The sequence below is a fragment of the Apteryx rowi genome, unplaced genomic scaffold (assembly GCF_003343035.1).
Source record: "Apteryx rowi isolate R43461 unplaced genomic scaffold, aptRow1 scaffold_943, whole genome shotgun sequence".
In the NCBI taxonomy this organism is placed as follows: Eukaryota; Metazoa; Chordata; class Aves; order Apterygiformes; family Apterygidae; genus Apteryx; species Apteryx rowi.
The window spans coordinates 43,784-64,532 of record NW_020451253.1 but is presented as its reverse complement, the minus strand read 5'-3'; the positions used below and the strand labels follow the sequence as shown (position 1 = coordinate 64,532).

The following is a 20,749-nucleotide window of genomic DNA, read 5'->3' as shown; positions in this document are numbered from 1 at the left end:
CTTCCACTCTGTATGTATCCCAACACCTTACCAGCTTTTTTTGGCTAGAGTGACACAGAGAGCAGAGCGTCATCGAGCTGGCATAGTGGCACGCTGCTCTACTTCTTTAGGAAACAAACACCTGTCCTCTTCCTGCTGTTGCTGTCCCAGCCGAAAATATTTCCACGTCCTCCTGCACTTCACCACCTGCCGTTTTCTCATATCTTGCTTTTGAGCTGCTCGTTTAAGATGCTATAATCTGTTTCAGCTCACTTAGCTGAAATGGTTTAAATGGTGAGTGTTTGGTAACCTGCCTCCCTTTCGCTGGAAGAGGCTACAGAGTGCCCACAAGAACACTTCTGACACCAAATCTTGGGAGGACGGAGGGGGAGGAACAGTAATTCATGTCAGGAGGATAGTACCCAATAGCAGGGGCTAATGGCCCGTAGATAGTACATCACAGCCAGGGGAGAATGTGTGTCTACACGTTACTTATTATAGTTTATTGAATGACCTGTATCCTATTACTTTGCATTACAATGCAAAATTGTAATTTCTCAACATTTTTTTTCTGTCAGTTCCTCAGGAATTCACTTGTTAAGGATCAAATAAATACATTTAAATGCGTATATTTGCTATATAAATCAAATTCTAAGGTTCAGCCTGCTGGAGTATAAGTGTTTTGAAAAACTTACAGAAACAGCTACTGTTTGCTTGGAGACAGCTTTGATACCAAGCATATGTTTTTAATTGAGATATATTTACACTGAAGAAAGCAACTTGGCAGCTTTGTATATTAGCATCTACTTTCAAATAGTCTTTTAGATTATTCACACATCATGCGAGGCTGTTACATTTTTTGTTTGTTTCAAATCTTTTGCATTTAATAGATACCTTCCATAACCATCTGTACTACAGTGAGGTCAGAGAGTATTAGAGCAGATATCCGCTGAACTATTCGGTTAGACAAGACAAATTTTGCATAACTAAAGTGCTGTGGAAAATGCTCTTTCTACTAGATGCAAATGTTGKTTTTTCTAATTTGGTACATGAACAGGGAGATGGTTTTTCAGACAAGGGATGAAATAGCCATGTTTAGGAAATGATCTATTCGGAAGTTTATCTTGTGGGATGACTGATGCCCCGTATAGAATGACTGGCTCAGTTGTAAATTTTACCTTGTAGACACCTATTACTAGATGAATGTAATCCTACCCATGCAATTTAGCATTACACTAACTGCAAGTTTGTTGTGTTCCACATGCAAAAAGGTAGCATCTTGATAGGGAATATCAAAGCATTCATTTTCAGTCAAAAATAAAAATGAAACACTTAGACATTTCCAACTTTGGCTTTTTCTCATATCTTATATCATTTTGATTATTCATTATTTATGACAAAAATGCTGAAATGGAAATTCTGATTTTCTTTCAACTCCTCTTTTTGTTTGCCCTAATCTGTTCTTCAGCTGAGATGCTTTTGTGGAATTGCCTTGGCCTCTGCTTAGGATACTCAAGTTCTACCCATATAATCTGCAACAGACGTGCTACTGTGGACAGCAGAATTCAGGGTACCAGGTGCTGTTCCTTCACAGTACACAGTTTTTCAGGAGACCTGCCCTCTATGATCCTACCCCCCTTTAAAATTATATCATTTTATTTAACTACTTACAAACAATGTTACTCATTCTTCTTTCACCTAATATGTCTTCACCAAAATGGGAAAGGTAAAATCTTATTATGTGCAGCCATGGGCCTTACAGGGTTTTTTTTTTCAGAATGAAACACAGTAAATAAATTTAATCAGTAAATAGCTCTAACAGCTTAACCTGTTTTGTTAATTTCGATTATATTTATTTCTCCTCTGGCATTAATAACTTCTTCCAAAGTGTTACTGCGTCAGGATCGTGTTTACAGAAGTCCTCCAGCAGAGCTAATTGATTCTGAAATGCCAAATGTTACTGGTTTACTAATTGTTTCCTGTGCAAAACCATTAAGGTAGCTGTGCTTTTTATTGCAACCATGCCAGCATCTCAAAACAAATTGAGGAGACTCTCAGGGGTAAAATATTTAGCTGCTTAATGTCGCCTGTTAGATAAAGATAGCAATGAGGACAGTGCTGTTAAATACCTACTTTCTAATTAGGTTCTCTCTGCAAAATGAGAATTAGATGAAAATATGAAAATGATTATAGTTATTACAGTAAGGTACAAGTTTAATGGTCTTTGCTAATAATAATCAAATAAGCTTTCTAACAAAGCAAGATCTTTAGACTCGACCTTTCTCTTTGGCTTGCTGGAAGCAAGTTAAAGACAAATGGTAGATATGTCTTCTGAGGAAGAGTTTCTCTCTTTCTAAGTATAGTTTTACCCTCAAAATGTATAAATTAGAAATGAAAACTATATTCATTGCTTAGATACTGCACAGTATGCTCAATATACCTTGTTCTATACATTAATATTACATTTACATTATAATATCTCCAGAGTAATAATGTTAAAAAATTAAGTTTGCAAACAACTTTTGAAAAAACAGTCCAACTTTGCTAATATTTTAGAAGAGCAGTTGATCTTAATTTGTATCTATTACCTAATTTATAAATATTTCAAATGAACACATACATGTAATACATGGTTGACTGATGTTTATTACTCTGCTAACAGTAACTATGTACTCTCCCTTTTATTTAAGTAAACTATTATATGTTTGTTTCACTCTTACATCCAAGACCTAAAAACTATAATGTCTAGCATAGAAACTAAAACAACCTTTCAGGTTGAGAAGCATAGCTGATTTCTGTTGCGTTATTGTAAAAAATCTTAGATTAGGTAACAACTACCAATTGAAATCAACAGTAATCACTAATGGCACTGTTTAACATCTCCTGACTTGTAGAGTCTTTCTATATATTGACCTTTTCCTTTATGATTCCTAGTTTTCAGTTGTAACACCAGAAGAGCAAGGTCTGTAATTGCAATTAAATCAATCTGACAATGAGTCATGCTCTGGCAACTAAAGAGGATTCAAGAAAAAAATAATCTAATCTTAAACATGAATGGTATTTGCCGGAGGGAAGGGAGAAAGGGAGGCCATATGTAGGGGGTTTTTTTTTTCCATAAAGGGGAATGTAAAACTTGCTAGGAACTGGTTAGATTTTTTTCTAATTGTTTTACATAAGCTTTTGCTTTATGCTCTAGAACAGCTACTGGAACAGAGTATCTTTGGAAGCTAGTGCTATATTGAAATCACCCATAAATACACATTTCCTTCTGTTTGCAAAATGGCAGGTTTAGGTTTTTAATTGCAAACATTGAAAGAGACAGAACCAGGACTTGCTAAAACTAACTGCAGGAAAAAGATCACCTCCTTTCTGCAACCAGTATCTGCTGGCACCAGTTCAGGAATTTTAAGGATCTATAGTAGGAATCTACACACCCTGTACAGTCACTGGTGGTAGCTGCCCAGTTCTGCAGAGCCATCTATGCAGCTTTTATCCTGGCTCAGAAATCTGCAACTGGCTGGTGTGAAATGGTGAGTACTGGGGATTTCTGAGCTCCTAGACTTCTCTGGAGCTCATGTGACTGCTTACATCTTTTATCTTCCATCCACTTGAGATCCAAGCTTGGATTACTCTTTGAGAACAGGCACCCAACCAAGCAATGCCATTTCCTTCACAGTTGCATGCCAGATATCATCTGCATTGCAGCATCTGTAATGAAACTCTCAACTAGACTGTAAGCTCTTTGAGGCAAGGATCATCTTCTCATCCCATAAATATGCATAGTTTTTCATTTATTCTGTATGCCCCTACAAAAGTGATCTCATTTCTGGTTGGAACCTTAACATGCTGTGGTTTGTAATATAAGTAATAGATAAAGATAACACTACATTAGTGGTAAGTTGCTCCATTTGCATTTTGCTGTCTTGAATCGGTGGCTTAAATGCACATGAGAAAAGCTTTCAGTTGGTATTCAGAAAACACTGTGTCTGTCAAGAACCTAGCAGGTAGTATATTGCAAAACCATAACACAAGATCAGGAACTTAAAGACTAGTGGAGATAAGAGAGGCGGATACATTCTGGTACCAAATGTGGAGCAGCCCTTGTGGAGATGGTAATTTGAGTCTCTTTTTCTTTCCTCCAGAACCATTTAAGATTAAAACTGTCCTAGTATTGTCATTTGTGTAACTGTTTTTTTTTCTAAAATCAAAATGTTCTTATTAGAAACCAAGAACAGTTTTTAGTCCGGAGTGAAGATCAGACTGAGATTTTCCTAAGATTAGATTTCAATTATATTAGATTTAGCCTAGAATGAAGGCGAATATTGCGATATGTAATATTTAGAGGAACGAAGTAGTGTGTACTTATTGTATCTGTCTGTCTGTCTGTAACAGTAGCATTAGTTTAAAAAAATTGGCAGGGTATAGGCTTATTCCTACATTTGAAACAGTGGAATAAAAATGAAGGCAAATTTGTCCCATAGAGAAAATGCAGTAAAAAGTCATACCACGTTTTCTATAAAGAGGCTTAAGAAAGTTTAGCATGAAGATCAGAGGAACTCCAGGTAGTACTGGTTACTTAAATATTATGATAATACATATGCCCAATGTTTGGTCCTGGATTGGGATTGCATAGCTGTGTGTTCAGACTAAAGAAATAATAAGAATTCTAAATGCAAAAAAGTGAGCAAAATAATGATAATTCCTTAAACTCACAAATCAAATGAATTTATAGGTAAGGCCTCTTCTCCTCTCTTAAATCATCTGGCCAGAATTACATACTCTCATTCTTTAATCATGTAAATGATAAGGAGGCTTGGCACAGTGCATGGTTGTTATAGTTGATGAGCTAAAACACGCTGTCATAAAGTACATCCTTGTCTCTGATTTTCTGCTGTTGTATCTGGTTTAGTATAAACACAACTATTTAAATTAATGTTCTAATTGAATGTTGCTTCTTTCATCAGCGGTAAAACATTAATAGCTAATTCTAGTGACAGATGGGTTTTAAAGACAGGCTAGAAATAACTGGAAGGCCCTGAACATAAAAATACAACTGGCCATTAAGACAGCTATTGCTGTAAGGAGGGATGAAACATCTGAGCTTAAATAATAAGCAAATCAAAGTTCTGGGCATTCTATACTTAATTCACAGCAGATCTCTATTAGCTCAGAGTGAGACTGGTTTTGCATAGCTGATGGTCTCCTTCAAGGTCATGACCATGGCATAATTAAATTCTGCTCAGTTTTAGGAGAATCAGAATTCTCAGAGCAGATGAAACCTGGATTTTGCTACTCCTGGGTATCTGCAAAGACTTGTGAATGTGGTAGGTCCCATATTAAGTCAAGACCTAGCCAACAGCCTTGAGATACAGCTAGTCCTAGGAGAAGGAGGTGAGACTTTTTTTGTGAAAAGTCAAGTGGAAAATGGTAAAGGAGAATCTAGTCTTTGAAAATTCATTTGCATAAAGCTCCATGCTTCTGTGGCTAAATAGTTACTGATATTTATTTAAAGGTCCTGTTCTGCTGCAACTGCAGTATGGACATATCCTGGGTTACATGCAGCTGTGGATTGGAGCACAGGAGGGAGGATGACCATAATGTGGCATTTCTCTCTTCTTGTGGTGTTATTACCCCATGAAATACTAAATGATTGTTCCAACTTCTGAGTCTTCTAGGAAATGTACCTAGGACATACCCACAGCTGAGAATCTAGTCCACTAAAATCTGAGCTATGGTAATCGACCACGAAACCTTCTGTTCTCTGCTACTCTAGTTAGTAGAGCTGTACTCCAGGCTTCTTCTTGAAAAGACATTTAAGTTCCTTAGTGTGGCAAATTGGGTGTATTATATTTTTATTCCTTCTTTTATTTATTTCTTTTATTATAGCTTTATTCTTTTTAAAATCTTTTCTTTTATTCTTTTTTCTTTGGTGAGGTACCCAAGTCTTGATCCCGTTTTCTAAGAGCTGCTGTCACCAAGGGTGCTGACAGATGTGCATTTTAACAAGATTCCAGGAGCCCAGTCAGAGGACGTAGGAAGCTGAGATTCCTTTCTTACATTAATTAGTAACTTTTGCCCATTGAGAGGGCCTTTAAGAATGTTTCACATGTACCTAATTCCTCCTGGAACATTGGAATACACCGATTAGGAAATATTTTTAAAAACAGATTAATAATAGTCATTTCCTGAGTTCAGATGTTGTGTTGTGAATTAGTATTCTTTTTAGTCATTATGGTTTGGCTAGTAAAACTATGCAGAGGATAGATGAGGATCAGTAGATGCATCCTTTACTGTAGGCCTTTTCCATGTTGAGAGTTGACAGCAATAATTTTCACTTTAAAAGTTTAATCTTTTTGGACCTGACTTTCAGCTGGTATAAATCAGACCTACCTTGATTTAAGACCAGCTGAAGCAATGGTGTTTTTTGTCAAGTCAGTACTTTTCAAAAGAGAAATAGTGCCCTAAATCGAACTGTAAAAACAAATTTCAAGCACTGGCCATTTACTTGAATTATGAAACAGAAAACAGACAATGATATTTGTCTCATAATTTTATGCAAGATGATATAAAACTCTTTGTCAGTTTTGTCAGTGTTTAGCTGTAATCCATGTGAGCAGTATAAAAGTTAAACAACAAATATTGTCATAAATGTTATGCAATGCTATGAAATATTTCTTCTGATTTTAATTCTGTCTTAAACTTGCCTAATGTCACTTCCTTGGAATTATATAATCTTAAATTCAGTTCAGAGGTCTTATTGAATTACCCAGAATAGTACCACTGCAAGAAGACTGTGAAGCTTTTCACTAAAGGATTCTTGAAGGTTTCTAGGAAGGTCATATTGTTCAGCTTAAAAAAAAAAAAAAAAGTAGAGAGAGAGAGAGAGAGAGAGAAAAATGAAATGTTTGTCTGCATTGCAGAGGAGCATAAAATCAGTTGATCATATGGGAGCAAAAGATATGGAGGTAGTTCTGTGAATATATTTGCTCTGGCTTTCCATGCCAGCTGAAAAACAATGCATGCCAATTTTTAAAACTCCTCTGTGGGAGTATAGTTATTTTACCTTAACTCCAGGAGTAAAGCGTGTTCTTTTTGCTTTAAAGTATCTGAGTCAGTAGTATGTGTATTTAAATGAGTTAGTTTGAAGCTGCTTTAGGCTATGCAGGAGTGCATGTGTGTGTGCGTGTGCATGCGTGTGTTTGTGTGAGGAGACAGAGGAGGGGAGAGTTCCAGCCAAACCCTAAAAATCTCTGCTTTCTCTGAGTTCTTCTGTCAAGAGAAAATGATGCATGCAGGCAACTAAATATCTCATTATGATTATTATCCATATTTTTAAACATGCCATGATGGAGAAAAGTCAAGATGTTACTGCTTCCATACAGACATTTTATGATAGCTGTATGACAAGAAATTATAAATGATAAAATATGGTTATCATTATGGATACTGTAACATCTTTCAGTTCTGGCTTGCAGTAGGCTTTGGATGTGTATGTTAGTATTGATACAGATGAAGAAGTTACAGACCAAAGAGATTACGGGTTTTGTCTGGACAGCGGATCCAGGGGACTCATAGGAGTGGAGATGCTCATGGCTAGCTGAAGAACACCCATTCCTTCATTCACTGGGTCAGTGCTGCACTGACTTACTGGAGGTCACAGAGTAAGCCAGCAGCACTTTCAGTATATGGACACACAAATTTCTGTTCTCTTAAAACTTCAGCAATTTTTGAAGGGAAAAAGGGAAAAATTAGAAGTGGGTGAATCAGAGGCATAGTGATATGTGTATTTGGGGAGGACAAAAATGGGGGGATTACAGCTCATGTGTTATGTGTGTGCTAGGGGGGCTTCCAGCTCCAGTCTCTGGCTCCTGCAGAGCTGAGTCAAATGTGGCCCCACATGCCCTGCTTTTTCTGAGCTCATGCAAGGGGTTGCTTGCTCAAGCTATGTGACCACCAGCTGAAGAATTCCAGCTTAGACTGCTTGATATAAGAGGTTTTCATTTAAACCACAATTAGTGTCTAAAAATTATTGCTTTTCATTGGTATAAAAGACAGCTTCAGCATGTGCTGTAAAGACTTATTAAATACTTGGCTCTGTACTTCCTGTGCTCAAGAATGGTCAACTTCTGTCCAAAAGTGTGCACCAGCTAGGTCCTTCACTGCATTATAACCCTCATGTGCTTAGTGCACATGTGCAGGAGGGGTTCTTGACTCATAATACTGCATAAATTCACACAGCTTGTCTCACCATAGGGATATTATTACACATAATCTCTGCAGGGAAGGCATAAAGTACTGCAAATGATGAGGAACACAGAGGTTGGAAGTTTAGAGGTTTACGTGGCAGTTACCTGCATTGCATCTGGGCTTTTGCTGAAAGCAGAAGAGACAATGAACCACACTACAAAGGGAAATGTATACCTTTTGATGAAAATATTAATTTTGCAACCATCACACAAATTCACTGTACTTTGTCCATATAGATTGAAGAGTTCGTTTTGAAAATAAGCAATATAAATTGATGTACATCACAGCTGACTTAAGTGTTCATTTTCTTATGGACTGCACCCAAATTTCCAATGGAGTGGTCATTTCTGAAATGCCTTGTGTGAGTTCACTGTAAATATGTGAGGTGGCAAGGTAGTTTTGCTTTATGTTTTTGATGCTGATGACACTGAAAGACATTATATTCTTTCTTAGAAAGGGAGAACTATGAACTCCAAAGAGAAAGCATATCATTTGCATGGGAAAACAAGGCATAGGTAAGATTGTTCTTTAAATCTGGCCTAATAGCAAACTAATAAACCACACAGGCAAGCAAAAAAAATTGAATAGAAATTGAAGGGGATGTACAGCAGGGCTCCAATACAGAAATCTTGTACAAAGCTTGAAAAATATAACCTAATCACAATATGTAAACCAGTTAGCATCTCTGCTTCTCCTAAGGTTCTCCTAAGCCTTTGCTCTCATTCTAGGAGAAGCAGAGATGCTACCTAACTTTCCTCCATACATAGGCTCATCAAGAATGCTTCTGCTAGGCATGACTTCTGTAATTTACAATAACTCTTTTGAATAAAATACTTAACTCCCCACTTTCCCCTGCTTTTTTTAACTGAAAACTGACTATATTTAACAAACCTCTTTTTGATTTGTTCTTCCTCAAAATGCATAAAAAGTTGACCAAGATTATAAGATTGCTAATACATCAGTTTAGTGGAAAAAGTGCATTTTTGGCTGAGGTCACATTTCAGTGATAAATTTTGTTGACTGTCAGAGAGATTATGTGATAGTCCATTAGAGCCCAGCCATCAGAAAACATGTCTGTGTTCATTTGATAGTGAAAACATGAAAATTGCTGCTAATGGCAGTCTGAAGTTCTTTCGCAACTAAGTACTACTATAGGCCAACCAGAACAACAACACAGCTCTAGCCAGAGCTCACAGGGCTTGGTCTAAGTTTTCTGTCATGGATTACTGCTGACTCCTGTTTCCTTTAGTCATTCATTTCCCATAGCAGGATAGTACAATTCCCAGATTTTATGCATCCCTTTTTTGTTTTGTGACCTCTTGTACCTTTTACACTTCATTTTATCTTTCAAATAGATACAGTACTTCTTCCTACTCAAGAGGGTACAAATGATAGCAATGCATGACTCACTGTGTTGTTCCAGGATTGTAAAAAAGAGGGACTGCTCTCAATTCTCATCTTTGTCCATTTTCATTTGCAAGTTGTTGCTCTTCTTTTTGTCTTTCTTCCTCCCACCTCTGCCCCATCACATCTCCGCCTGACCCACACATGTATATATGGTGACAACAGACATGTTATTTCCAGTTTTTATTCATGTCTGTGTTTATAAAGCAGCATAACTGATTATCATAACACAAGACTGAGCATTAATTGGTATTTGCAAAGTTCTGAGCATGTTGATGTTAGTCCTGCTGCAGAGTCAAGAGCTCAAAAAAACTATTCTGGGGAATAATGCAGTGTATTCATATGCATGTTTACATCAAGGTTCCTGGGACATGCATGGGTAAAAAACATCATAAATAGAACATTTTTTATTTCCAGGTGCTGTATAGAGTAAAGAGGAAAATTTTTGTTTCTGTCAGAAGCAGATTTACTGAAACATGGCAGAAGTGTATCCTTAATTGTAAGGAAATGATCGCAGAGGGCGGGTTTTGGGATTTAGGGAGGGTGAACTGAAAATTCAGGACACTGTTTAGACCAAACTTTGGTATGTGTACCTCAGGATGTTCCCTTGGCTAAACACGTGAGATTGTCTGCATCTGCCTGCTTTCTGTTTTCTCATACAAACTGTGTAAGAACACAATACCAAACTATCAGATTAGATTTTAATTAGATTTTAAAATATCAACTACTATAAAAGCCTATTTAAAACTAAAAAGTAGTAAGTTTTATGAAGAATTTGTGTAAGTGAAAGACAGATGTGCACTTATATCCAGGCTAAGACCAGATAAAAATGTTTTTGTGGATTTCTTACCTAGCGTAGTATGCTTAGTTAAATTTTAAAGTAAATACATTTTAAACAGAAAAAGGCATTTTTTTTCTGTGATAGCTATTGAAATGAAGTATTTTAATAATGTCAGTATTTTGCTATTGAATCTATCAATCATTTGCTCTCATCCTCCCGCAGGATGTGTGGGTCAGTTGCAAGCCACAACATTTTGTTTCCATAACAAAACATTGTGGTGGTAGCTGAACATATCTGCATACATTGTATGGCATAGCCAGCATCTCTCAGCAAAGAGATTTTTCACTATTCACTATGCAATAGAAAACATTTTAGGTTCAAGTTTCCACTAGCCATATCGGGGCCGAATTTAGAAGACCAGATGCAACCTCTTCAGGTCTGCCACTGCTAACTGCACGGTAGTTTTGCATCATTCATCTGCCTTAGCCAGATCGGGCAGAGCCAGGAGTATCACAGATGTGGTAGAATCCACCCGTGAAGACCACGGAGGAATAGCAAAATGTGTCGTGTTATCCCTTGGAGGAAATCACACACGAGAAGCAAAGGCAATGCAGAATGATGATAGCAGAGAACCAATATTACAGAATACTAGACAAACCCTCACATCAAGCATCATACCAGAGCAACATAGCAGGCAAAGGAAATGTTCGTTGTAACAGAGATCTCCTGATGAAAGCACTGAATGAAACAGCAGAAACTTTTAAAACTTTTTTATCAAGTCTATTTTCTTCTGCTTTAGTTTCCTGAATCAGCTTGCTGTTCATCCAGGTGAGGGCCAGTGCTGGTGCAAGGTAAACAGACGTGGCTAGCTGAGCTAGAGGAAGGAATGCTATCTTCCAATTTGACAGCAAAATGAGTAATTAGACTGGTTTAACATTGTAAAAAATACTGTAAAACCACACCATTAATTCTCACTGCAGATGAGTGCTCCTAAAGTGTTGGAAGGGAATCTTCCTCAACAAAAATTTAGGTATAACCACCAGTGCTATGATTTCTTGACATTTTGAAATCATGTTAGTAATCAGATTGCTGGAAGTAAAAATATCTCTGGTTTATTAATCTAATACATTTTTAAGTGTGATAAGCTATAGTTACTAACATGGATGCTCCTTTACTCTCAGTTTTTTTATTCTTTTTTTTTTCTGATTTCACTTCTAATATTGTTGAAATGGTTTTCATTACTACAAACCTTATTATTGCCTAGCTCCACTTATTGTAATTTTTTCTCTAAATTATTCAAAAGTTTCCACTTTAAAATACTTTTCAGCAAGGTTTCTGTTTGAGCAAAGCTTCAAAAGGTACAGCAACATGAAATGTCACATTAATTTCTAGGCATCTGTCAATAATACACGGACAGAACAGATATAGAATTGTAGCAAATAGAAGAAAAAACTGCATAAATCTTTCTTTCTGTGTCAGTCCTTTTGAAACTGGAACTGATCTTTGTGTAAAATTTTGAAGGAAATATTTGGAGTGAAGAATGCATTTAAAAAACAAGTCTGTCTATTTTGCCAATTAAAACATTAAACTAAGAAAAATAACGATCAGATGCTCATTACATGTTCTTTAAAGCTGTACCCAATGACTCATTATGCTTTTATATCTGTGAGCAATTTTTATAGTATTTCAGCTTTTTAGAATACAACTCAGTATTAAGTATAGGGTTTTCCAAAGGCATTTCCATGTTCTTTGAATTCCTCTGGGAGTTAGATGCTTAAATCCCTTAGGCTCCTTTTAAAAATAGCATCAAAAAACATTACARTTCAATTTTCTTTGTACAAGATTAAAAGGCTCAATATGCAAGATCCTCAGAGAAATCAGGAAAGAGACAACAACTTACATGATTTTGCCAATTTAAGGCAAAGAAATAAATTAGAATCTCTAAATTAGACTTTCTCCAAGCCAGCAACAGAAAAACCCAGTTTATTTCATTTACACTCCTGTCCTGACAACCACTTGAAACTTTACATAGCTCTCAGGAAAACATGATGAAGTGAGAGAGGTCTAAAATGTCTGTGACTTCAGTGCAAACATTGTGTCTGCGATGCTTCTACAGACTTGGGCTCGTTTGCAAATGGTTGGGTTCATTTCTGATAACACACTGGAATGCAGATCAGATGGATGCAGAGCGCAGCATACATCTCAATGAGTTATGCTAGAAAAAGGAAGGAGCCTTAGAAATCCTTTGAAGTGGCATTAAATTTTATTAATTTTTATTATTACATCTATAAAAAACAAGCCAAATCTATGCTTTGCTGGGGTACATGTACCCATTAATTTCAAGTGAGTAAGCTGATACATATTTGGACTATACGTGTCTTTTTGCAATAGCTGGAATAATGTTATTTCTTTCATATCTGTGCAGCTTCAAAAATACACATCATTATACCTGTGGCTACCTGAAGTAGCCATCTGTCACTACGACAGCTGTGCTATAACCTGACATAGAGAAATCTTTTTTGATATTGGCAGGTTATTTAAGACAGGTCTGTACAAGAAAGAGCGCTAAGGAACCGCATATAGGAGACTGACCATGTCTGTGCCACACAGCCCTGGGCCTGGGTCTCCTATGTGCTCTTTGTGGTCTCCTGTGGCCCATGACACAATTATTATTTTGTGTGTGTGTGTGTGTTCTTTGATGCCTGAATAATGTGCAAATGGTGCTGCAAGCAATGAGATTGGGGGTTTCTAGCATGGGAAATGAGGGTCTACAGCGCGCTGTAGAGTGTAGCATGAGGAGGTGTTTAAGGGTACAAAAGGTGCTGAGATAGTGTTGGAGGACAGTGTAGGGTGGCAAAGAGCAAGTCTGGTAGAGTCCTTCTCCATCCTGACATTTGGGAAGGCCAAATCTCTTGAACTATGCCAAGGTTTTATCTCGTAGATAGTTACTAAGAGCAGTTCAAAACAGAGCTAGGAGTGACCTAGCAATTACACAGTGTGGCTGATCAGGGGCTCAGTGCTCATGTATGCACTCAGGGCCTTCAGTTCAGCAATGCGCCTTGTCCAATTCCGTAACAAAAAGCCCCGCTGAAGCTAGTTTTCATGTGAGGAACAAGATTCCTTTGATCAGCACCGTGTATATTCTTATTGTCTTACACTGCTTTAAAATATCGTGATGAGAAGCATCCTGAGAACAGTGATTTCTTAATAACCTTTTCTTATTCTAAATATTAAGCAGTGTAGAAAAGGGGACCTGGACCCAAGTTTTCCCCCTGTGGATGAGCAAGTGGAGTTGCTGGACTACAGAGAGGGGAGGTGTTTACTTTTTCTTTCCTTCTTTCTTATTTTGACCCCGTGAGTCAAAAAGAGTTTGCAATGCAATAGCCCAGCTTCAGCAAAATAAATGGAAAATTTCCCACCTCTGCCTACTTTCTAACCTGGTGAGGAGGCTAATCTGTTGTGATGCAGCAGGTGTGAGTTTGAAACCCACCTGACCAAGAAGATCATTTAATCTGTCTTCCATGTCTTAAGTGAATTCTCTAATGTTCAAGCAGTATTTTAAACATGATCTCTACAAACACCTCCACAGTGGCTATATTTTAAAGAAAAATTATGAGCCCACTTGTCAACCTTTGAGGATGCAACATAAGCACTGAAATACAGCAGAAGTTTCAGGACCATAACAAAGATTGGTGCCAAATCTCTGAAGCAAAATGGGATTTCAGACATAGCACTGTCAGCAGTGTTTTCTACTGGGTAACTTAAGTATTGCCATTCTGAGCTGACTAACTCTGTCTAGGGAACTTACAAGTGTAATTCAGACTGCAGATCTCACTGCTGGGCCCAGACAACTTCAAGTTAATCCTCACATTGCTGAGCATCACTATACTTACTTCTCTTTCTGGTTTGCAGAATTTTATTTTGAAGTAGTAACCAGGATTTTCTTTTCTTCTGCTAACCTTTTTTGGAAGTATCTAACAAACCTGCTAATCAGGTGATTGAGTTTTGCATGTAAATTTCTGGTTTACTCCTTTGGAACTGTCCATATATAGCTTTAATTAAAGCCTAGCAGATTATTAAATTGGTGGCATTAAGAACCAGCAGGATTTGCAGTCTTTATACTTTGCAGAACTGTTTCCAGCCCAAAGTGCTTTCCTTCTTTATGAGTTAATCAGTAAGAAGTCATCCAGATTTATCATATTTTCTCTGAAGAAAAGATTGCATTTCAGAATTGTGCTGCTGTATTTTCCCCCCCATAGAATATAAACTCACAGAATCCAAGGCCTTTTTCATTAACATCAAATGTCAATTGGTCCTGTCAAAATGCCAGGGTTTATTTGATAGCAGTGATAGCAGTGACTGAGACCATATCTATGTTGAATAAATTCTCTGGCCTTTTATTAAGCACTGGAAGAGTCATTTGCGTGCTGGGCAGATACACTAATTACTTTTTTTCTTCTTTTGAGGGTGTGATTTGTTAAGAATGAATGATTGCAGTTTGACAGTTACTCTGAAACGTCACTGACGGATTTGGGTATATTTGAAATGTTTATGTTTTGAGCAAAAAATAGTTACTAACTAAGAAGAGCTGATGGAGAAGAGGAAGGTAAAGGACTTTTAGACACCAAACTATCATTTTTGTTTTTTGAAAGTGATATATGACATTATGGGATTGGCTGGCATTGCATAATCCCCATGCTGTTGCAAATTAGAATGGTTTTGAAGTTGTTAAAGTCAACCATTTCATATTTATTGTCCTTGTCAGAAAAAAAGCTTTTATGTGACAGAAGCTTACTGGGACATTATTAAATCATTTAATCCAGTTGTTTTATGAGTTTCATGCCCTGATCACTTATAACCCCGAAAGATCATGTATACATGAGGAAAAACAATTTTTTGAAGAATGTGTTTATTTTGCTTGATGAGTTTATAATACTGGTGTTTTGCTTCTACCTTCACTTCCACTTAATATGAGCAGTTCATTTGAGTAATTTGTTTTTACACAGAGTACCTTTCAGGACAATCTTTCAGATTCTTTACTGATGCATTATCTTCTCTTTTCTCTGCCAGACAGATCTACAGTCTTTCTTCTCTCCTTTGCTTCATACGCAGGGCTCTGTAAGAGGAAGGTGGGGCTTTAATGGGATCACTGACATACTTAAAGTTGTGCCTGTTTTTCAATATCTGTTGAACAGAGACATTATTTTCATCTTGCTATACATGGTTCAGATTCAGGTAGTGATTTCTAAGAAATTCTCCATACAACTTGTTCATCTCTACAGGACCTGTAAATTTAATAGTACAGACTCTGAGGCTATGTCTGTACTGCAGTGTAAATGAGGGCCAGCAATCAGTCCGTTGACCAAGGACACGGGCGTGCATCTGCTCTCGGCCACGCTGCTCAGGGCTGGCTTTTCAGCAGCCAGCTCACTCTGCAGAGGGCTCTTCAGCACAGTTCATAGCAAAGCCAGGGAGCGAGCTGACAGTGAAATAGTGTGGACAAACCCAGCTATAGTGCTTTGGCCTCATCAGCGGCCTTCTTTTATTTAGAGATGTAGCTGAGCCCTCTGAGCTTCACTTAATTCCAGGTTGTCTGTTTGAACCAGTTGCACCATGGCTGAAGGTAGATTTTGCCTGTCTAACAGACAAGACTGGCTCATTCTGCTGTGATCATAAAGCAAAGGGTGCCAATGCATAGGTAAGCGTAGTAACTTGGCTAACGCAGGTAAACTTGGATGGCCCGTTGAGACATAGCAATGGTGAGGAGGGACAGCTGCGCCCCGTGCCTATCTAACAAATTCCCGGTTTCTGCATGATGGTTTACATACTCACACAAATAAAACATGGTTTTATCAGCACAGTGTACTTGTCTTTGGCTTCTTTTTGACACTTCCACTTAAAAAATTGCTACAGCTGGAGTTGTAGGCAAATGATTTCTTTATTATTCAGAGCAGCAGGTGCTGCTAGAGTTTGGCTAGAGTTGTACTCTCTTGGTCCATGGTTTCTATATATTTGATTAGATAGTGCCATGTTGCTCAGACGGGATGCTAGTCCTCCAGTAAATGTATTTTGTTATACAATCAGTTATATAGTACATTACCATTATTATTTCCATAAATCACTTTTAGTTAGCAGCTTTCTGATGCCACTTGGGTTTGTTCCAGCAACAATTTGCATATTTTTTGTGTGGCATCCTAAAAAGATTTTGGAAGCTATTATAAAATCAAACCCATAGCCAGGGTTTGATTGTATAGTAACTGGTGCCCTTATGGCTGCACTGGAACACAGAAACTGGCTATGCAAGCAGGATTGACATATTTATTTTGATTTGTATATCATTTATGTGTGTCTGAAGAAGTGCTTATAGCAAGATTCAGAATGGCAATTTAGGCACCCACCTCCAGTGTCACGATGCTAAAAATCAGGTAGCTCTCCCCCACAAGGTGAATTAGAACAAGTCTCCCTGCGTGGAGCAGGGGCAGAAGGATTTGCCTCAGAAAGGTGATCCACAAGCTCTGCACACTGGTGTGGACCAATACATTGTGTGTCTGAATTTCCACTTCTCTCAGAAAGYGAGATGCTTCTGCTAGAGCCCTCTCCTGAGGGAAAGCACCTCAGCACTGACTCTCCCAAAGTGATGCTGCCAGACAAAATTTTTGCCCATAGTTCTTCCTCCCTGATCTTTCCAGAACAGGACAATGTTTAAAGACTTTGGAAATAAGTTGAATTTCCTCTTCAGCCAGGTGGGAATCAAAACTACATTCTCCCTTTCCTGGCTATAGAAGACTCTGGGGGAGAAAAATCCTCCAGCCTCTCTGTCCCGAGTGGAGTCTCTGAGATGAAGGATGGAAGAGAGCTGGCACTGGGGCACGTGCAGGTACGGTAGAGCCTGGCACTGCTGCCGTGTAGTGAGAGAGAGCCCTCACTGGCAAAAGGGGGCTCAGCTCCAGGCCTTGTGTGGATTTGATCCTACACTGTCACTGAATTAAAAACCAAAAAGAAGCCTGGATGAAATCTGTACAAATAAAGTCAGTACCAGCAAGCATGCAGCAGTGTGTGGAACCTAGGGCTCAAATCTCAGCTAAACCCAAGCTACAGAGGGTCGTTAAGAAAACCTGATTTGGACTCATCCACTAGCTTTTTCTGACCTAGCAGTGACCAGGTCACTTGGTCCCTGCTGGCTAAATCCAGACTAACTTCAGCTGCTGCTTTCAAGGAGAGAAACCTTCAAACTGAGTAAGAGGCTCATTTAGAATGAAATTGCCTTGCAGAAGGGAAAACTGCAGCCTAATCCACCTAGACTGGCTGTGTTTTTCCTACTGTTAAGAGAGATGCTGATGCAAGTCTGTTTTTTTGCTTAGAGGAAGAATTTTTCAATATTTTAGTAAAATTCTCCACTAAATAAAAAGTAAATAAAAAGTATGTTTTTATAGAGAGGGTCTTTCCAAAGCTGGAAAGGCAATATTTACTGAAAAGATAATGGAGTGTTCAATGTATCTGACAGAAAGGTGCAGATGGTTGTCCATATGGGGACTAGTATATAACAGGACCAGGAAATGTGTCTTTGCAAGACACAGGAGTGGCTGCCTTTTCAGCTGGCTGCAGGTTCCGTACAGTTCACACCTGTAAACTCACTGCTGCCTGGAAGAGTCATTTCAGCCTTCTGTTTAATTCAAGAAAAGATTGGGTGCAAGCTGACACATTTTATTATATGAGCTTCATTTACAGGCTGCATTCTTCAGAGAGATCTGAGATATATCCATCACACTGAAAGAGAACGGGTGATAAGCATTTAATCACAGGCTTACAGAGTGAGGACAACCTCCTGATTGGGGGAAAACTATTCAAGAGGAAAGTAATGGACCAAGAGAGGCATCCAAGTATGACTTTAATGGTACCACTTTCATTTAGCATGGCAGACCTGAATCAGGGAGATGAAAAATATTAAGGATGGAACACTGAAAGTCAGTTTGGCCACATCCCTCAGGCAGTAAGCTCTCTTGCTTGCCAATAAATAATTCAAACAAGTAGCCTCTCTGTATGACTGTGAGCAGCTATAATCCCCGCATGCTCTGTTTCCCAGCTGTCAGCACAACTGCCCACACATGTGCCTCTTGGGCAGCCTGCATGCTGGCCCAAAAGCCACCAGCACAAGGCTCTTACGGGCTCATTCCAGCAAGCCGAATCTCATGTGTTTGGTAGTGGGTGCTCTGCTTGCGCCAGAGACTGCTCACAAGCTCACTATCTGCAAAGTGTCTAGTTTGGGGACAGGCACAAGGTTGTCCTTAGCAAGCAAAGCTAGATATTCCCCATGATGCTTGTCTAGTCCCCAGTGATCTTTAATGATGAGCTTTATTTTATGACCTTAGTAAGGTGGTGATGATGTTTAAGAGCTACATTTGTTGTCACTCCAATATGTGGAACTTATTTGAAGAGAGAATCTATAATTTTTAAACAAAAATTGCTTTATTTCTTACAGGTGCTGCTTCAGAAGCTATGCAAAGAAAAAGCAGGTAAGACACTGCATTACTTCTCAAAAGTTTCTTGATGAATTGTCTAAGATGTATAGTTTGATGGTGTGCCCATAGGAATCACTGGTATTCTGAGTTTTACTTATTTGGTGCAGTTGCTGTGAACACTTTTGTACTTTTGTTCATAAAGTAGTGGTATGTGATTTACTTGGTTCTTTGGAAAGCTGGTAATTCAGCAACTTTTGACTTACACCTTGCAAAGTGAATTCTGAAATAATAAGGCTAAAATGAAGTATTTCTGGTTATTAGTGTCAGAGTGGAACTAAATGTTATGAATAGCATTGGCGGGCTTGAGGTGTATTGAAATAAGGTGTACTTAGAGTGACTTACTGTCCTCACACAAATGGAGGCTGGGTAGCGGGTCGTTACACAGGCACACTGTGCAACAAATGTCAACACCTCCCAGATCTTGTCCCCAGTAACAGAGTCACAGCGAGAAAATAATTTATTAGTCATTTTATGAGACCACTAGCCAGTTAATGTGACTGTCAATATTAATGGCATTTGCTTGCTTGACTATTATGGGGAAATTATTTATTTACAGCTGGCATGCTATGAGTCACCAAGGATCAGCGCAATAAGTGGAGTTAAAGAAACAGATACCCAGAATCCCACTTACGCTACACACCAGGAGCTAAGGAAAGGTTTGGATAGACAGCTATGTGCACAGAGGTCCTGATTCTGCAACATATTTAACACGCGATTAAACCTATATTTGGCAAGTCCAATTCATCGCAATGGGGAGTAAGCAACTGCTTGAATGGTTTGCTTAATTGAGGTCAAATGACCTTTCTAAATTGTAATGAAGTACCATAATGAAATACAGGGAAAAGAAATTGCTTCCTAGGGTGTGAGGTTACTGGAATTTAATAACAGCCCCACAGTTTGGCAAAGAAATCCCTTCAAAGTCTAAGTGAATCCTCATTGCCACAAAAACGTTTGCCAGCTAGAACCATTTAAATAAATCATAAAGCAGCTGATTTCTGGAGCCACCTATTTCCTACTGCTCTTTGTCTTTTGTTAGTCAACGTGTATGCAGTGTGTGTTAATTAAAATGAAAGCAATTGGACATCTTAGTTCTAATTATCACTTTGTCCCTAAATGACTTATCATTTTCTTTGGCCTGAAGGACTAGTTTCAACCAGTTTACTAACTCAGTGATCTCTTCTTGCTCAAAGTAGCATTTGTCTCTGCTCTAAATTGCATCTTCAGTTCTTTCCAAGGGCCACCTTAACTCTGTTATGAACAGACGAATAAATCCTTTTGCCGCCGATGTCACCCACTCAATGGCTCTGCTGGCAAACATGCTGACTTAGCAAAACACCAGCAACTCTGGCTTAGAAAACCAAGGTCTCAATAGGCATTTCTGCACTCATGTACATAACATCATGTCAGTCAAATATAAAGGCTGTTGAGCATAGTATAAATATAAGTAGTTTCATTCAAGTTCTGTGCACATTAACTTTTTCTGCTTTACCAGTTATATGTGTGTGCATTCCATGTTGGTGTTTGCCAGTGAAATATATGCCTATGCTTTTCCAAAGCTAAATGTATTCCACCAGTTTCAAGACTGATTTAGCAAAAATTTTTTATTGTTTTTATCTGCTTGGAACAAAACCTTTATGTGACACTGAAGGCTTGCTTTATAAAGAAAAGGAAAACACATCAATGGCACATAAATTTTAAAGAAAATTGATTATTTTAACAGCACTCCCATTTTTGACTATGATAAATTTTTGAATTTTTTCTTTTATGATAACATAAATTTTGGTACTGAAAGAGAAATAAAGTTTAGCACCCATCTGAC

General features: G+C 38.1%; 1 protein-coding gene across 3 annotated transcripts in view; it reads left to right on the top strand.

Moving 5' to 3' along the window:
- Nucleotides 1–20,006, top strand: part of LOC112978569 (rho GTPase-activating protein 7-like) — a 69,263-nt gene extending 49,257 nt beyond the window's left edge. For all 3 annotated transcript variants that reach the window (XR_003257918.1, XR_003257919.1, XM_026092173.1), the window contains 2 exons: nucleotides 18,891–18,924; nucleotides 19,487–20,006. Coding sequence is in view for 1 of the 3 variants with exons in the window: in XM_026092173.1 (XP_025947958.1) it covers nucleotides 18,891–18,924; nucleotides 19,487–19,500 (48 nt within the window). In the remaining 2 variants the exon portion in view is untranslated. The remainder of the gene's footprint in view (nucleotides 1–18,890; nucleotides 18,925–19,486) is intronic.
- Nucleotides 20,007–20,749: the final 743 nt, after the last annotated feature.